Here is a 12959-nt window from a genome sequence, read left to right as displayed (position 1 = left end):
TGATATGATTGAGTTCAGTTTCAAATTTGAAAAGGAGAAGCTGATATCAGGTGTATCAATATTTCAGTGGAACAAAGGAAATTACAGTGGCATGAGAGGGGACTGGCCCAAATTGATTGGAAAAGTAAGCTAGCTGGAGGGACAGCAGAGCAGAGATGATTGAAATTTTTTTACAAGAAATAAGTGCGGGACAGATATATTCCAAGAAAAAAGGTTATGAATGGAAAAATGGCACAAATGTGGCTAAATAAGAGAGGTTAAGGCTAAAATAAAAGCAAAAGGGAGGGCATACAAGGAAGCAGAAATTAGTGGGAAAACAGAAGACTAGGAAACTTTTAAAAGCTTACAGAAAGAAACTAAGAAGGTCATTAGGAAAGAAAAGATGAATTATGAAAGGAACTTGGCAGATAATATACAAAGGATACTAAGAGTTTTTTTTTAAATATATGAAGAGTAAAGAGAGACATGGGTAGATATAGGACCAACTAAAAACAGTGCGGGATAGATTATAATGGATAAACAAAGAGATGGCAGAGGAACTAAAACGAGCCTTTTGCATCAGTCTTCACTGTGGAAGACATCAGCAATATACCTGATAGTCAGGGGTCTCAGCGGATAGAACCGAGTTCAGTCAAGATTACTAGAGAGAAGGCGCTCGAGAAGCTAAATGGACTAAGGACAGGTAGGTCTCCTGGACCAGATGAAGTGCACCCTCGGGTTCTGAAGGAGGTGGCTTTAGAGATTGCGGAGGCATATTGGTGATAATTTTCCAGGCATCAATAGACTCTGGCATGGTTCCACCAGAGGGCTGGAAGGTCGCAAATGTAGTTCTGCTGTACAAGAAAGGTGGGATTGCAGCATAACAGAAATTACAGACCTATTAGTCCGATATCGGTGGTCGGGAAAGTTATTGGAGTCGATCCTCAGGGATGAGGTTATGGAATACCTAGAGGTGCAAGGCAAGATAGGCCCAAGCCAGCATGGTTTCATGAAGGGAAGATCCTGCCTGACCAACCTATTGGAGTTTTTTGAGGAAATCTCAAGTAGTATGGATAAGGGAGAGGCTGTGGATGTAGTTTATTTGGATTTTCAAAAGGCCTCGACAAGGTGCCACACAAGAGGCTACTTAGTAAAACGAGAGCCCATGGAATTACAGGAAGGATATTAGAATGGGTGGAGCATTGGGTGGGAATAAAGGGATCCTGTTCTGGTTGGCTGCTGGCTACTAGTGGTGTTCCGCAGGGGTTGGTGTTGGGGCCGCTTCTTTTTAAACTGTATATCAATGATTTAGATTCTGAAGAAAATGGTTTTGTGGCCAAGTTTGCAGATGACACCAAGATAGGTGGAGGATTAGGGAGTATTGAAGAAATAGGAAGGTTTGCAGAGAGACTTAGACAGTTAAGAGCATGGGCAAAGAAATGGCAGATGAGATCAATGTTGAGAAATGTGCGGTTGTACACTTTGGAAGAAGAAATAAATGGCAGATTATTATCTAGATGGGAAGAAATTCAAAGTACAGAAGTGCAAAGGGACTTGCGAATGCTATGTTGGCATTCATTTCGAGAGGTATAACGGATGAAAGTAAGGATGTGTTGATGAGCTCTATAGGGCACTGGTGAGACCTGATTTGGAATACTGTGTGCAGTTTTGGACCACTTATCTTAGGAAGGATGTACTGATGGTGGAGAGGGTTCAGAGAAGATTTACGAGAACAATTCCTGGAATGAAAGGGCTTACATACAATGAGCGGTTGTCAGCTCTTGGACTGTACTCATTGGAGTACAGAAGAATGAGAAGGGACCTCATAGAAATATTTTGAACGTTGAAAGGACTGGACAGAGTAGATGTGGCTAAGTTGTTTCCCTTGGTGGCTGAGTCCAGGACTAGAGGGCACAGTCTTAGAATTAGAGGGTACCCACTTAGAACAGAAATGAGAAGAAATTTCTTCAGCCAGAGGGTCGTGGATTTACGGAATTCGTTGCCACATACAGCTGTGGAGGCCCGATCATTGGGGGTGCTTAAGGAGGAGATTTGATAGGTATCTAATTAGTCTAGGTATCAAGGGATATGGGGGAAAAAGGCCAGGAAGTGGGGCTAGGATGGGATAGTTTAGCTCATTGGTGAGGTAGCAGAGCACACTCGATGGGTCCAGATGGCCTACTTCTGCTCCTTTGTCTTGTGATTGTGATCTTGAACGATTGCCAGTCCTCCCTCATGATAATACTTCCACAATTGCTGTGGGAAGTGTTCCAGGAAATAAGCCCAGCAACAAAGGAAGAGCAATATATTTCCATGTCAGGATGTGTGTCACTTGAAGGTAAATCTACAGCGAGAGGAGTTCAAAGTACTCCTTAGTGGTCAAGATCTGGAAGGCACCAAACAATACTTGAAAGAAATATCAACAATATCAGCAGGCATGGGGTCCAGAAAGGGATAGTTGCTTGCTACATGTCAGCTTTTCTTTGTCCAAGAGATAGAAGAATTCTCCTTTCCATTTGAAGTAAAAGGAGGTAGGAGCTGACCTCAAAAAACAAATCTGAGTGTAGCAAGAATAGGTGAGATACACATTGATAAGCAATTAGAAAAGATTCCTTTGAGCTTATAGTCAAATACTCACGGAGACAGTACCGTTGTCTAGTCCTACAGAGAGCCTCCTTGTTTCTGGATTAAAGGACATGCACGAACATGAAGCTGTAAAAAAAAAGGCAGCTTGTTGTAATATTGGCTGAGTCAATATGAATACCATGTTCAAAGGCTAGGAGTAATTATTTAAGCTCAGCTGTTTGAAACATTGCAAATGACCCCAAAAACAGATCCAATACAAAAGATAGATTTGAGACATATTTATTGCTTGAAGCAAAATAGGATGCAATACATTTATAGACTTAGATAATACACTCAATTCCTTTTCTCCATAAAAGGTTAATGCATGGACATCACACAATAACCAGAGATTTCTGCAAAGCCAAGCAAATAGCATGAGTTATCACCGTTTATCTGCATACCAACAACTTTAACAGAAAGCACACAATTCTGGCCAGTCTTGACTAGTGCTCCCAGGCTCTATAGCAACAAATTATAAAGATACCATCAATCACATTCCTCCACCCAGTAGAAAGGCTCAAGCATGCTATGAGACTGTGAAAGCAGAAATAGCTCACAACATAAGAGCATGACCTGTGTTACAACTATCTTTTTTGAAGTTGGATGAACATGGCACAGGGTTTTGCAAAAGCCTGGTGCAATACTGGTATCAATGAAATTACATCAATTATGTTTTAGTGGTATTTTGGAACACAGTGAAAGCGTTCCACTGCTTAAGCCTGATGTCACTCAATTAGATCATGAATGATCTGTACCTCAATTTCATACCCCTCAAATCTCCTTACCTGACAAATGCAATAATCTAATTTTTCACTTTTAAGTTGAATGGAGAAGATATCAAAAAGCTGCAGAATGCCAGAGTACAGAGGCTCCAGGGTTGTGAAAGACTTGACTTACGGAAATCCCACTTTATGGAAATTATCCCATAAATTGAATAAAATGAATGCTTTGTTAGCCTAACAATTAAAGTTTTGTGGCATTCATTAACAAATGGATATAGTATATGTTCCATTAGTTTAATTACGGATAGTGTTAGAGGGAAACTTTGAAGATATTTGATGAAATGAAATTATAGGAAGTCTATGCAGAGGGATACGATATGGACAACTATAGAAAACAGACAACAGCACGAAGTAGTACTGTGAGAAAATGAAATAGTACACCAGGAAGGAGAGACTCAACTATTTCAGGCCATGGGTTTTTAACCTTGGTTTGGGGGAGGGGAAACTGCTGGTTTTAATCCAAGACAAAAGACAGGTCACAAGAGATTTCTGCAGATGCTGGAATCTGAAGCAATGCACACAAAAAGGCAGAGTTGCTCAGCATTGTGTGCATGTTGCAAAAGGCTGGTTAATTTTAATTTTAAAGCCCCAATGACCAGACTTAGCTTCTTCCCCACTGCTATCAGACTTCTGAACCAATCACTTCTTTCACATTCCCTTCTCGGTGGTGCTGCCACATTCTTGAACCCTCAATTTCACCATTATTGACACTTCAGCATTACTATACTTTGCACCATTCTGTTGTTTTTGTGCTCGTCACTGTAATTATTACCAAATATACTGTTCAGTCTGAGCTTCACACGAGCAAAGAATTTTATTACACCCTGGTATAAATGACAAACTAATCTGAATCAGCCCTTGTCAACTATTGCTTCAAGATACTACACGTGTTGTCTCTAATTAATGAAACCTTACATTTATTTAGAGACAAGAGACTGCAGATGCTGGAATCTGGGCAAAAAACTGCTGGAGGAACTCTGCCGGTCAGGCAGCACCTATGGAAAGAAAGGAATGGTTGACTTTCAGGTTGAACCCCTGCATCAGGATTGAGAATGTCAAGGGAAGATAGCCAGCATGCAGAAGTGAGAGGGAGGGTTGAGGTGGGCTGGTAGGTGATAGGTGGAACCAGGTGTGGTGGGGATGATGGGCAGATGGAGTCAGGTGGGGTACGGAAAGATAGAGTAGACCACAGGGGAAGAAACTCAGGTAAGTGTGTGATGGGCAGATGGAAGCAGGAAAAGTGAATAAAGGGAGACCACTGTAGGCTACCCAAGTGGAATATGAAATGCTGTTCACGTGGCAGTGGAGAAGGCAGAGGAGAGAGAGGTCAGTATGGGAGTGGGAAAGAGTTGAAGTAGGATGCTCAAGATAGCCAATGTGGACAGAACACAAGTGCTCCGCAAAACGGCTGCCTAGTCTCCGCTTGGTCTTGCCGATGTAGAGGAAGCCAAATCAATAGACAAGGATGCAGGATGTGCACACAGATCTCTACCTCACCCAGAAGGACTGTTTAGGTGCTGGATGGTGCTGAGGGAGGTTGTGTAGGGACACATGTTGCACCTTATACAGTTGCAGGGGAAAGTGCCAGGGAAGAGGGAAGGGTGGAGAGAGATGAGTGCACCACAGAGTCACAGAGAGTGGTTCCTGCAGAAAGCAGCAGGGATTGGGGTGGGGGGGGGGGGGGGGGGGAGGGGGTAGGATCACATTGTAGCTGGTGGAAGTGGTTAAGAATGATGTGCTGGATGCAGAGGCTGGTAGGTGAAAGGCAAGGACCAAGGCAACTCTACCTGTGTTCTGTCAGGGCACAAGAGCAGAAGTCCAGAAAACAGAAAAAATGCAAGTGAGGGCTCCATCAACCACAGCAGAGGGGAAACCACCTTCCCTGAAAAAGGACATTTCAGATGTTCCAGAACAGAAAGTTTCACCCGGAGAACAGATATGGCAGAGAAACTGAGAGAAAGGGACAGCGCCCCAACAAGAGACAGGGTGGGAGGAGGTGTAGTTGAGGTAGCTACAGGAGTCCATTGATTTATAATAGATATCGGTGGTTAGTTTGTCTCCTGAGATGGAGACAGAGACCCAGAAAAGGAACAGTCAGAAATAGTCCAGGTAAATTTGAGGGCAAGGGTGGAAATTGGTGTCAAAGCTGATAAATTGATGAGTGTTACATGAGTGCAGGACACAGCACCAATACAGCCATTCATACAGAGGAGAAAAAGTTGAGGCCGGGGGGCGGGGGGGGGGGCGGTAGAGGTGGTGAGTACCAGAACAGGCTTGGATTGTTCTACGTGGCCAACTAAAAGACAGGCCAGGAGCGCATGCAAGTGCCCATGACTACATGTAGAAAGTAGGAGGAATCAAAAGAGAAGTTGAGGGCAAGAACAAGTTCTGCGAGGTGGATAAGAGTGCTCAAAGAGGAACCAGTTGGGTCTTTAGAAAAAAGAAAAAGAGGATGTTAAGACCTTCCTGATGGGGGATGGAGATGTAAATACTATGTGTCCATGGTGAAGATGGTGGTTGGGGCCAAGGAATTGCTTACATTTCGTTATTCTTTAAACCAGGTACTTTTGCAAGAAATCTAAAATCTTAGTTTTCATCAAACATGCAAGTTTTCAGCCTTCTCATTGCCATCAGCACTTTGAGACGTGGCAATACCTCTAACTCAGGTAGAATATGCAAATCTTACTCTGGGCTGTTGGTGCAGTCACATTGGGAATTGGGAAGGATGCTGTCAGTCTAGGATGGGCACAGGTGATGGTATGAAGTTTCTGGTGCACAACCCACGGTGAAGCAAGAGGCAGGTCATGACTCATGTGCCTGGGCACATTAACTAATACACTGAACTGTTTGGTATTCTTGATGACAAAACCAGACTTGAATTGCACATCACAAACTCTTCTGCATTATACAAGACCCACCCAATTCAAAAAAAAAATCTGTAAATAACAAGTATACTTAGAAACTTTTCAGGTACATTTCCCCCTGAACTTTCTCATCACATGCATCCTCTGCGTAAGATTGTCACTTCTTTTCATGTGTTTTACTCCCCGACCACTGGTTATTTGCCCAAGCGCTGTCATTCTTTCAGGGTCTACAGTCTGTCCAAAGGATTCATTACCTGTGGACGTTCCTCCTTTGCCCAAAAATCAAGATATTTCACATTTCAAGCTAAGGGGGTGGGTATTACTCAAAGAAATTAGCAATCAATTTTTGTCTCCATAAAAAGAACACATTATGCCCATACATATACTGGAATATCAGAGAATAAGCCAGTTTCATAATCCAAAGACCAGCAAGTTACAGGTCTCAGGATCATAATGACTGTTTAAAACAATGTAGCCGTGCTAATTATTTATTAATTTCAACAAAAATAAATTCTATACTATAAATGTGCATCCAAATTGATGTAATACAAGCATCCAATCTTGATTGGAACATATTTAGAACAACATGGAGAATTTGGAAAGGACTTCAATGCAGGGAGATTTGGAGTGGTCATCACTGTAATACATGGAAACCACTTTAGATCAGTGCCTGCTGGAACGAGAGGCAACACTGCTTGCTGCCAGGAAATAAAGAGTAGCCTTCAGATTGCTGCAGCCAAATCTGAATTCCATGACTTACGATCCTACATTTAAGTGTAGCAGCACCACTCTAACCATTACGATCTCCAGTTTCACAAGCCAGAGACTTGTTTTAAAGCGGTCATTTATGATCTAATGCACTGCCCAAAATCTAATTTTTAAGAAACTTGGATGCTTACTTGGAATACAGAAATTTGCAGAACACAGGAGTAAAGGAGCAAGTTAATCATATATCTCCTTCAAAAATCAGATGGGCCTTCTTTTTATTCGATGAACTTCAGTGTAAAATGTTGCAAAGCCAATTAGAAAATGACAAGAAAAACAATGCCATTTCCAATTACACAGACAATTTAAGCTTCAACATTACTGCTCAACGTCTGGAAGCTTGCCTGTGAAAGTATTCAAATCAGTACCTCAGAGGCCAAAGATGCACTTCCAGTTGGAGAACTTCAGCATAAAATTGTAAACTGATGCAAAATTGTCCAGAAAGCCGTTCCAAAGTTAGATTAATGGTTGCAATTAAAAATGGCAAAGTATTATTTTCCCAATTAATCTAAATAATTGCATTTCAAACATTAAGACCTTAATATAAACATTTGAATACAAAACATGGAATGGAAGTAAGAATGACACTTTCATTCTAGTTTATAAACACATGAACATGAAATGCATTTTCTTCCCCTCCAAAAAGCAAAAGTTTCTAAAGTAATAATAATAGATTGCAAACACCCCCAATATCTCACTCAAGAAGTACTCCTTCATATGTTGGCAAACCGTTTGAAAATAGGTGGTTAAATTTCATCTTTTGCCAAAAATCACTCTACTGCCCATATTCACCACCTTTTTTTTGCTTAAGCAGTCAAATGCACATTCAGACCTTCCTTTCCTATACTTCCAATGCTTTCTCTGCACCTTTCCTTAATCTGGAATGGGGATTGAATGGGTAATAAACATCCATAAATTTGCATACTAGCCACAACAATGAAGCATGGAGCAACAGATTGCATTACGTGAAAACAATATGCAACTAAAAGAAAAGATTAAAATAAAAGCAATGACCAAAATTGAACTTTATGGCTTGGATCCAGCTCTCAGTCTGATGTCTGGAAGATCATGACCAAGAGCTCAGAAATGCATTTGATCAGATGGCTATAACACTCAAATATAAACACTGTCTGCACAACAAGCAAAAGACTGACCGTTTATATTAACTTGTTCTCTTTTTGCATTGGAATTTAACTCCCTCACCCTGGCCACCACTCCCCACCTACCCCAAGAATGAGATTTACTTTATTTAAGCCTTGAGAAAGTGCACACAGTGCTGCTGGTAAAAGGGCAGGTCAAAACAGCTAAACAGAAAAAAAAGTTCAAAGTTAAATCCATTGCAGCATCTTGTTGTGGAGTACTTCTGAGAATAATTTATCAAGATCAAACAACAATGAGTGGCATGGAGATACAGAGAAAGTAAATAATTTCTTCTCAGCTATCGTATCAACGTTGCATCCAGACACAATGTGGTATGTCTAGTAATCTTCCAGAGCCTCCATGATGTCATTCAGTCAACAGTAGCTTTATTTTTAAAACATTACAGGATGAGATACTTGCAATACATTAGTCAGCAATCAAATCTGTACCTCAGAGTTTGGATTTCTACAACATGTTTAAAGACCCATGAGAAAATAGGCTTTAAGATAGAAATGGTAGGAGAGAGATAGTGGAATGAATGGGCTGTAGTTAATTTGATAGCTTTGCCAAAGGCTGGCACAGCACAATGGCCTGAAAGGCTTCCTTCTGTATATGATTCTAAGGCTGATGGGCAAAGGTTTTTAAAGGAAGAGATGATGGCGATTTTGAAGAGCAAACCACAGCAAATAAAAATGTTAGTGAAGATTGAATGAATGAGGCCAGTTGCGTGGTCAGGGGCAGGGATATTTACTTATTAATGACATTAAAAAAAAAGGGCATTTGAGCCATCGAGTTTGTGTCACCAGAAGCAGTATCCCCTCAATTCCATTCCCTCTCATTTATCTGTAACCCTGCATCTTACATCCATCAACTCTCCTTTGATTTATTTGAATTTACCTGCTTTAGGGGGTAATCCGCAGTAGACAATTAGTCAGCCAGCAACTTTGGGATATGGCAGGAAACTGGAGCATCCAGAGTAAACCCAAGTGGTCACAGCGGGAGTACAGACAGCAGAAATCAGGACTGAACCCAGAATGCTAGAGCTGCGAGTCAGCACCACAACAAATAACAAGGCAATATATGAGGGCTAGGCCAGGATACGAACTCTTATATTTTATGAATCTTAGAGAGCCAAAACAGAAATTGTACCCCTACACCAACGAGCTCTTTGTTAGGGGAGCCAGGTAACCAAGAGAGTTCTCTCTTCTCATGAAGGAGATATGTGCACATGAACTAGAGTGGGAAGAATGAAAGTGTGCTTATCAATCCAAGTTATTCTTGAATCATTTTCCAAAAAGGAACCCAAGAAACATATTGACAGGGGCCCAAGCAGAGCGCAAATGATTTTCTTTTTGGTCAAGATATAGCCATCAGCATTGGCAAGTCGATTTTCCTCTGGCAAAAAAGGCTTGGCAGAAAATGCTCATGCCTGTGCATTTAACTGTTAGAAAGCCCTCAAGACCCAAACTACAAACATATTCAAAAAAATGTTAGTGCCATCCTTTAGCTCTGAGTAGTCAGTCATTAGCCTGTTTCTAATTATTAAAGAGCTGAAAAAAGGTCAAGACGCCAGATAGTTGTTTGGATATCATCAAGATCAAAATTGACAAATTGGTATTTCAGTTTTGGAAACTCAGATGGATAAAATGCTTCCATAAGTATTCCTTAAACTTGTATTTCACTTCAATCAATTCAGGCAGAATTTAGACATGCATTCTTGCACAGTATTTTTAGAACAGCGAACTTACATGTCATTGAGTGGTAGACGCTCGGCCAATATTGACCACTGTCTCTCTTCATCCATACACGAATTGTTCTGAAAAATGAATTACAATGTCAGATTGATAGTTTATTGAGAAAATGTTTAAGGAAAAAGAAACCAAAAGTAAACTACAACATGGTACTCTAAATCTCAAAAACACTTAATTTGTAAGGGGACAAACTCTGGTTTTTACCCACGGTAACCTGCGAACACAACACTCTGAATAATGGACAGAGCTCCATAGAGCACTCTCTTCCAGCCAAGTCAGCATCTTCAGAAAAGCAGGAAAAACACAAGTTCACTGACTAGAGATATACCAAGTCTGTATTTCACCACTGATTGTTTTAGTCCGGCAATGGTGTAACAGTGCAAGATCCTGTTCCTGCGATGCTTCAATTCTGGGCCATCACCACACTTTTAGGCTGCTAAATCAGCTTTCCTTACTCTGCTTACAGATTCATTTACAATTCCAGTACCAGAATAGGGAGAGCTGAACTGGTACTGAGAAGTAGAACTGCTGTCCCAGAGATTGAACTAGCTACTCAGATACTTCACTCTTACACCAAAAATGGTTCCATTGATGCATGGCATAATTAAATCATTACTTATTGGAAATTTGACATTGTGATGCAAGATAAATCTACTGTAATACAAACATGGCACAAATTTGAGAAGGGCACAGCAAATGACATCTGCAGATGACTCTCTCAAGCAAGCAAGCACGTACAAAAGTTTTGCTTGGAAATCAGTTTCTTCAATCTTTTGGCCCAACAAAGAGACAATAGTCCTTGTGAGCAATTGTTTTTCATGGGCAAAAATGCAAATAATAGATCAGCCACTTGCCACCACACAACCTGAATAAAAATGTAATTGAACCAAGTGTATTTTCACCTAAAGTCTGCCACCAAATTAACCCCTTAAACTTATTATTCATAGTATTTACTTTTTTTTGTTGAAAAGAGATTATTGTCCACTTTCAATGCTTTTATCCGACAGTAGTGAAGTTGGACTATTCATAAGTGAGTCATGCATTTACTGTCGAGAAATGAACCATAGGAAAGAACTTGAGTAAATACATTGACAACTGCACTGGGACTGCTTCCTACACCCATGCTGAGCTCATCAATTTCATCAACTTTGCCTCCAACTTCCACCCTGAACTCAAATTTACTTGGTCCATCTCCAACACCTCTCCCCCCTTTCTGGATCTCATTCCCCATCTCCAGAGGCAGATTAACCACAGACATCTTTTATAAACCCACCGACTCCCACAGTTACCTTGACCACACCTCTTCCCACCCAGTCACTTGCAAGGATGCCATCCCCTTCTCCCAGTTCCTCCATCTCATCTGTTCCCATGATGAGGCTTTCCACTGCAGGACATCTGAGATGTCCTCCTTTTTCAGTAAACAGGGTTTCCCTTCCACCGTCAATGCTGCCCTCACCCGCATCTCCTCCATTTCCTGCACGTCTGCCCTCACCCCATCTTCCCACCCCTCAACATAACAGGAACAGGGTTCCCCTTGTCCACACCTACCACCCCATGAGCCTCTGCATCCGACACATCATTCTCCACACCTTCCGCCTCCTCCAACAGGATCCCACCACTAGGCACATCTTCCCCTCCCCACCCCCCCTTTTCGTAAGGATCGCTCTCTCCGCAGCTCCCTTGTCCACTCGTCCCTCCCCATAAATAACCCACCTGGCATTTAGCCCTGCAACTGCACTAAGTTCTACACCTGTCCCCACACTACCATTCAGAGCCCTAAATAGTCCTTCCAGGCAAGGCAGCACTTCACCCGTGAATCCGACGGTGTCATTTATTGCATCCGGTGCAGCCTCCTCTGCATCAGAGAGACCCAACACAGATTGGGTGACCGCTTCATCGAGCGACCTACGCTCCGTCTGCTGCAAAAGCAAGAATTTCCCGGTGGCCATCTGCTTCAATTCCACATCCCACTCCCATACTGACATGTCTATCCATGGCCTCCTCTACTGCCATGTTGAGGCCAGGCGCAGGTTGGAGGAACAACACTGACAGCCTCAACATCAATTTCTCTAACTTCCAGTAACCCCTCCCCTCCCTGTCTTCCCTCATTCCCGTGGCCTCATCCCCCCTTCTCTTTCCCCTCCCCCACCCTTACAACTTGCCCATCTATTCCCCACCTCCTTCCCTTTATTCCAAGGTCCACTGCCCCCTTCTACTGGACTCCTTTATCTTCAGCCTTTTGCCTCTTCTACCCATCACCTCTCAGCTTCTTACCTCTCCACCTCCCCCACCCTCCTACCTTCCCCCTCTCACCTACTTGCATGTACTCCTCCCCCAACCTTATTCTGGCTTCTGCCCTCCCTTTCCAGCCTGATGAAGGGTCTCAACCTGAAACGTCAACTGTTTATTTCTTGCCATTGATGCTGCATGACCTGCTGAGTTCCTCCAGCATTGTGTGTGTGTTGTTGAGTAAATACTTGTATCCTTTGTTTTAGTAGGCTGTAGTTACCAAATTAGTCTTAAACTAATGTTGGTCTCGAAAAGAAAACTAGGCATGTAGTGACAACACAGAACCCAAAATGCAGAGAAGCTGCAAGTGGAAGCCCAGGAGAACATGAAGCAGCAACTCAACAAGGGATAATTGGACAGGGTAAAACAAGTCCACTTGATGGCAAAGGGGCGAAAAAGCAAACTTGAACAGAGGACAAATTCTAACCTTCATGTCTGTGGAAGGACATGTATGATCCTTCTTCATCCATTCAGTGCCCATCAAGCAGTTGAAGGAATCCATAGCTCCTCTAGTGGCTTATGTGGGAGATGGAGAATGCACAATATCTGCAGGACGCATTTCTGTAACTGTTCATCAGCAGATCCCAAACTTACAATCTCCAAAGAAATGCCTAAACAGCTATCTAAACTGACTGCAAAGAGCACTAGAGAGAAGTACTGAGCACCATACTTACTAACACCTTAATAAATTTAGTTAGGGTCAAGTCGACTTCCTTAATGGCCTTTGAGAAGGTAGTGAAGGCACTCAGATAATGGTAGGAATT

At 42.1% G+C, this 12959-nt stretch overlaps 1 protein-coding gene across 1 annotated transcript in view; it reads right to left on the bottom strand.

The window, feature by feature from the left end:
• The window catches only part of wdfy2 (WD repeat and FYVE domain containing 2), a 50623-nt gene that overhangs the window by 25449 nt on the left and 12215 nt on the right, over positions 1–12959 (bottom strand). The window contains 2 exon segments of the mRNA XM_052013300.1: positions 2618–2691; positions 9904–9971. Coding sequence (XP_051869260.1) covers positions 2618–2691; positions 9904–9971 — 142 coding nt within the window.

The sequence above is a fragment of the Pristis pectinata genome, chromosome 4 (assembly GCF_009764475.1).
Source record: "Pristis pectinata isolate sPriPec2 chromosome 4, sPriPec2.1.pri, whole genome shotgun sequence".
Lineage (NCBI taxonomy): Eukaryota > Metazoa > Chordata > Chondrichthyes > Rhinopristiformes > Pristidae > Pristis > Pristis pectinata.
The sequence above is the reverse complement of the archived record's forward strand: the minus strand, read 5'-3'. Positions and strand labels throughout refer to the sequence as shown.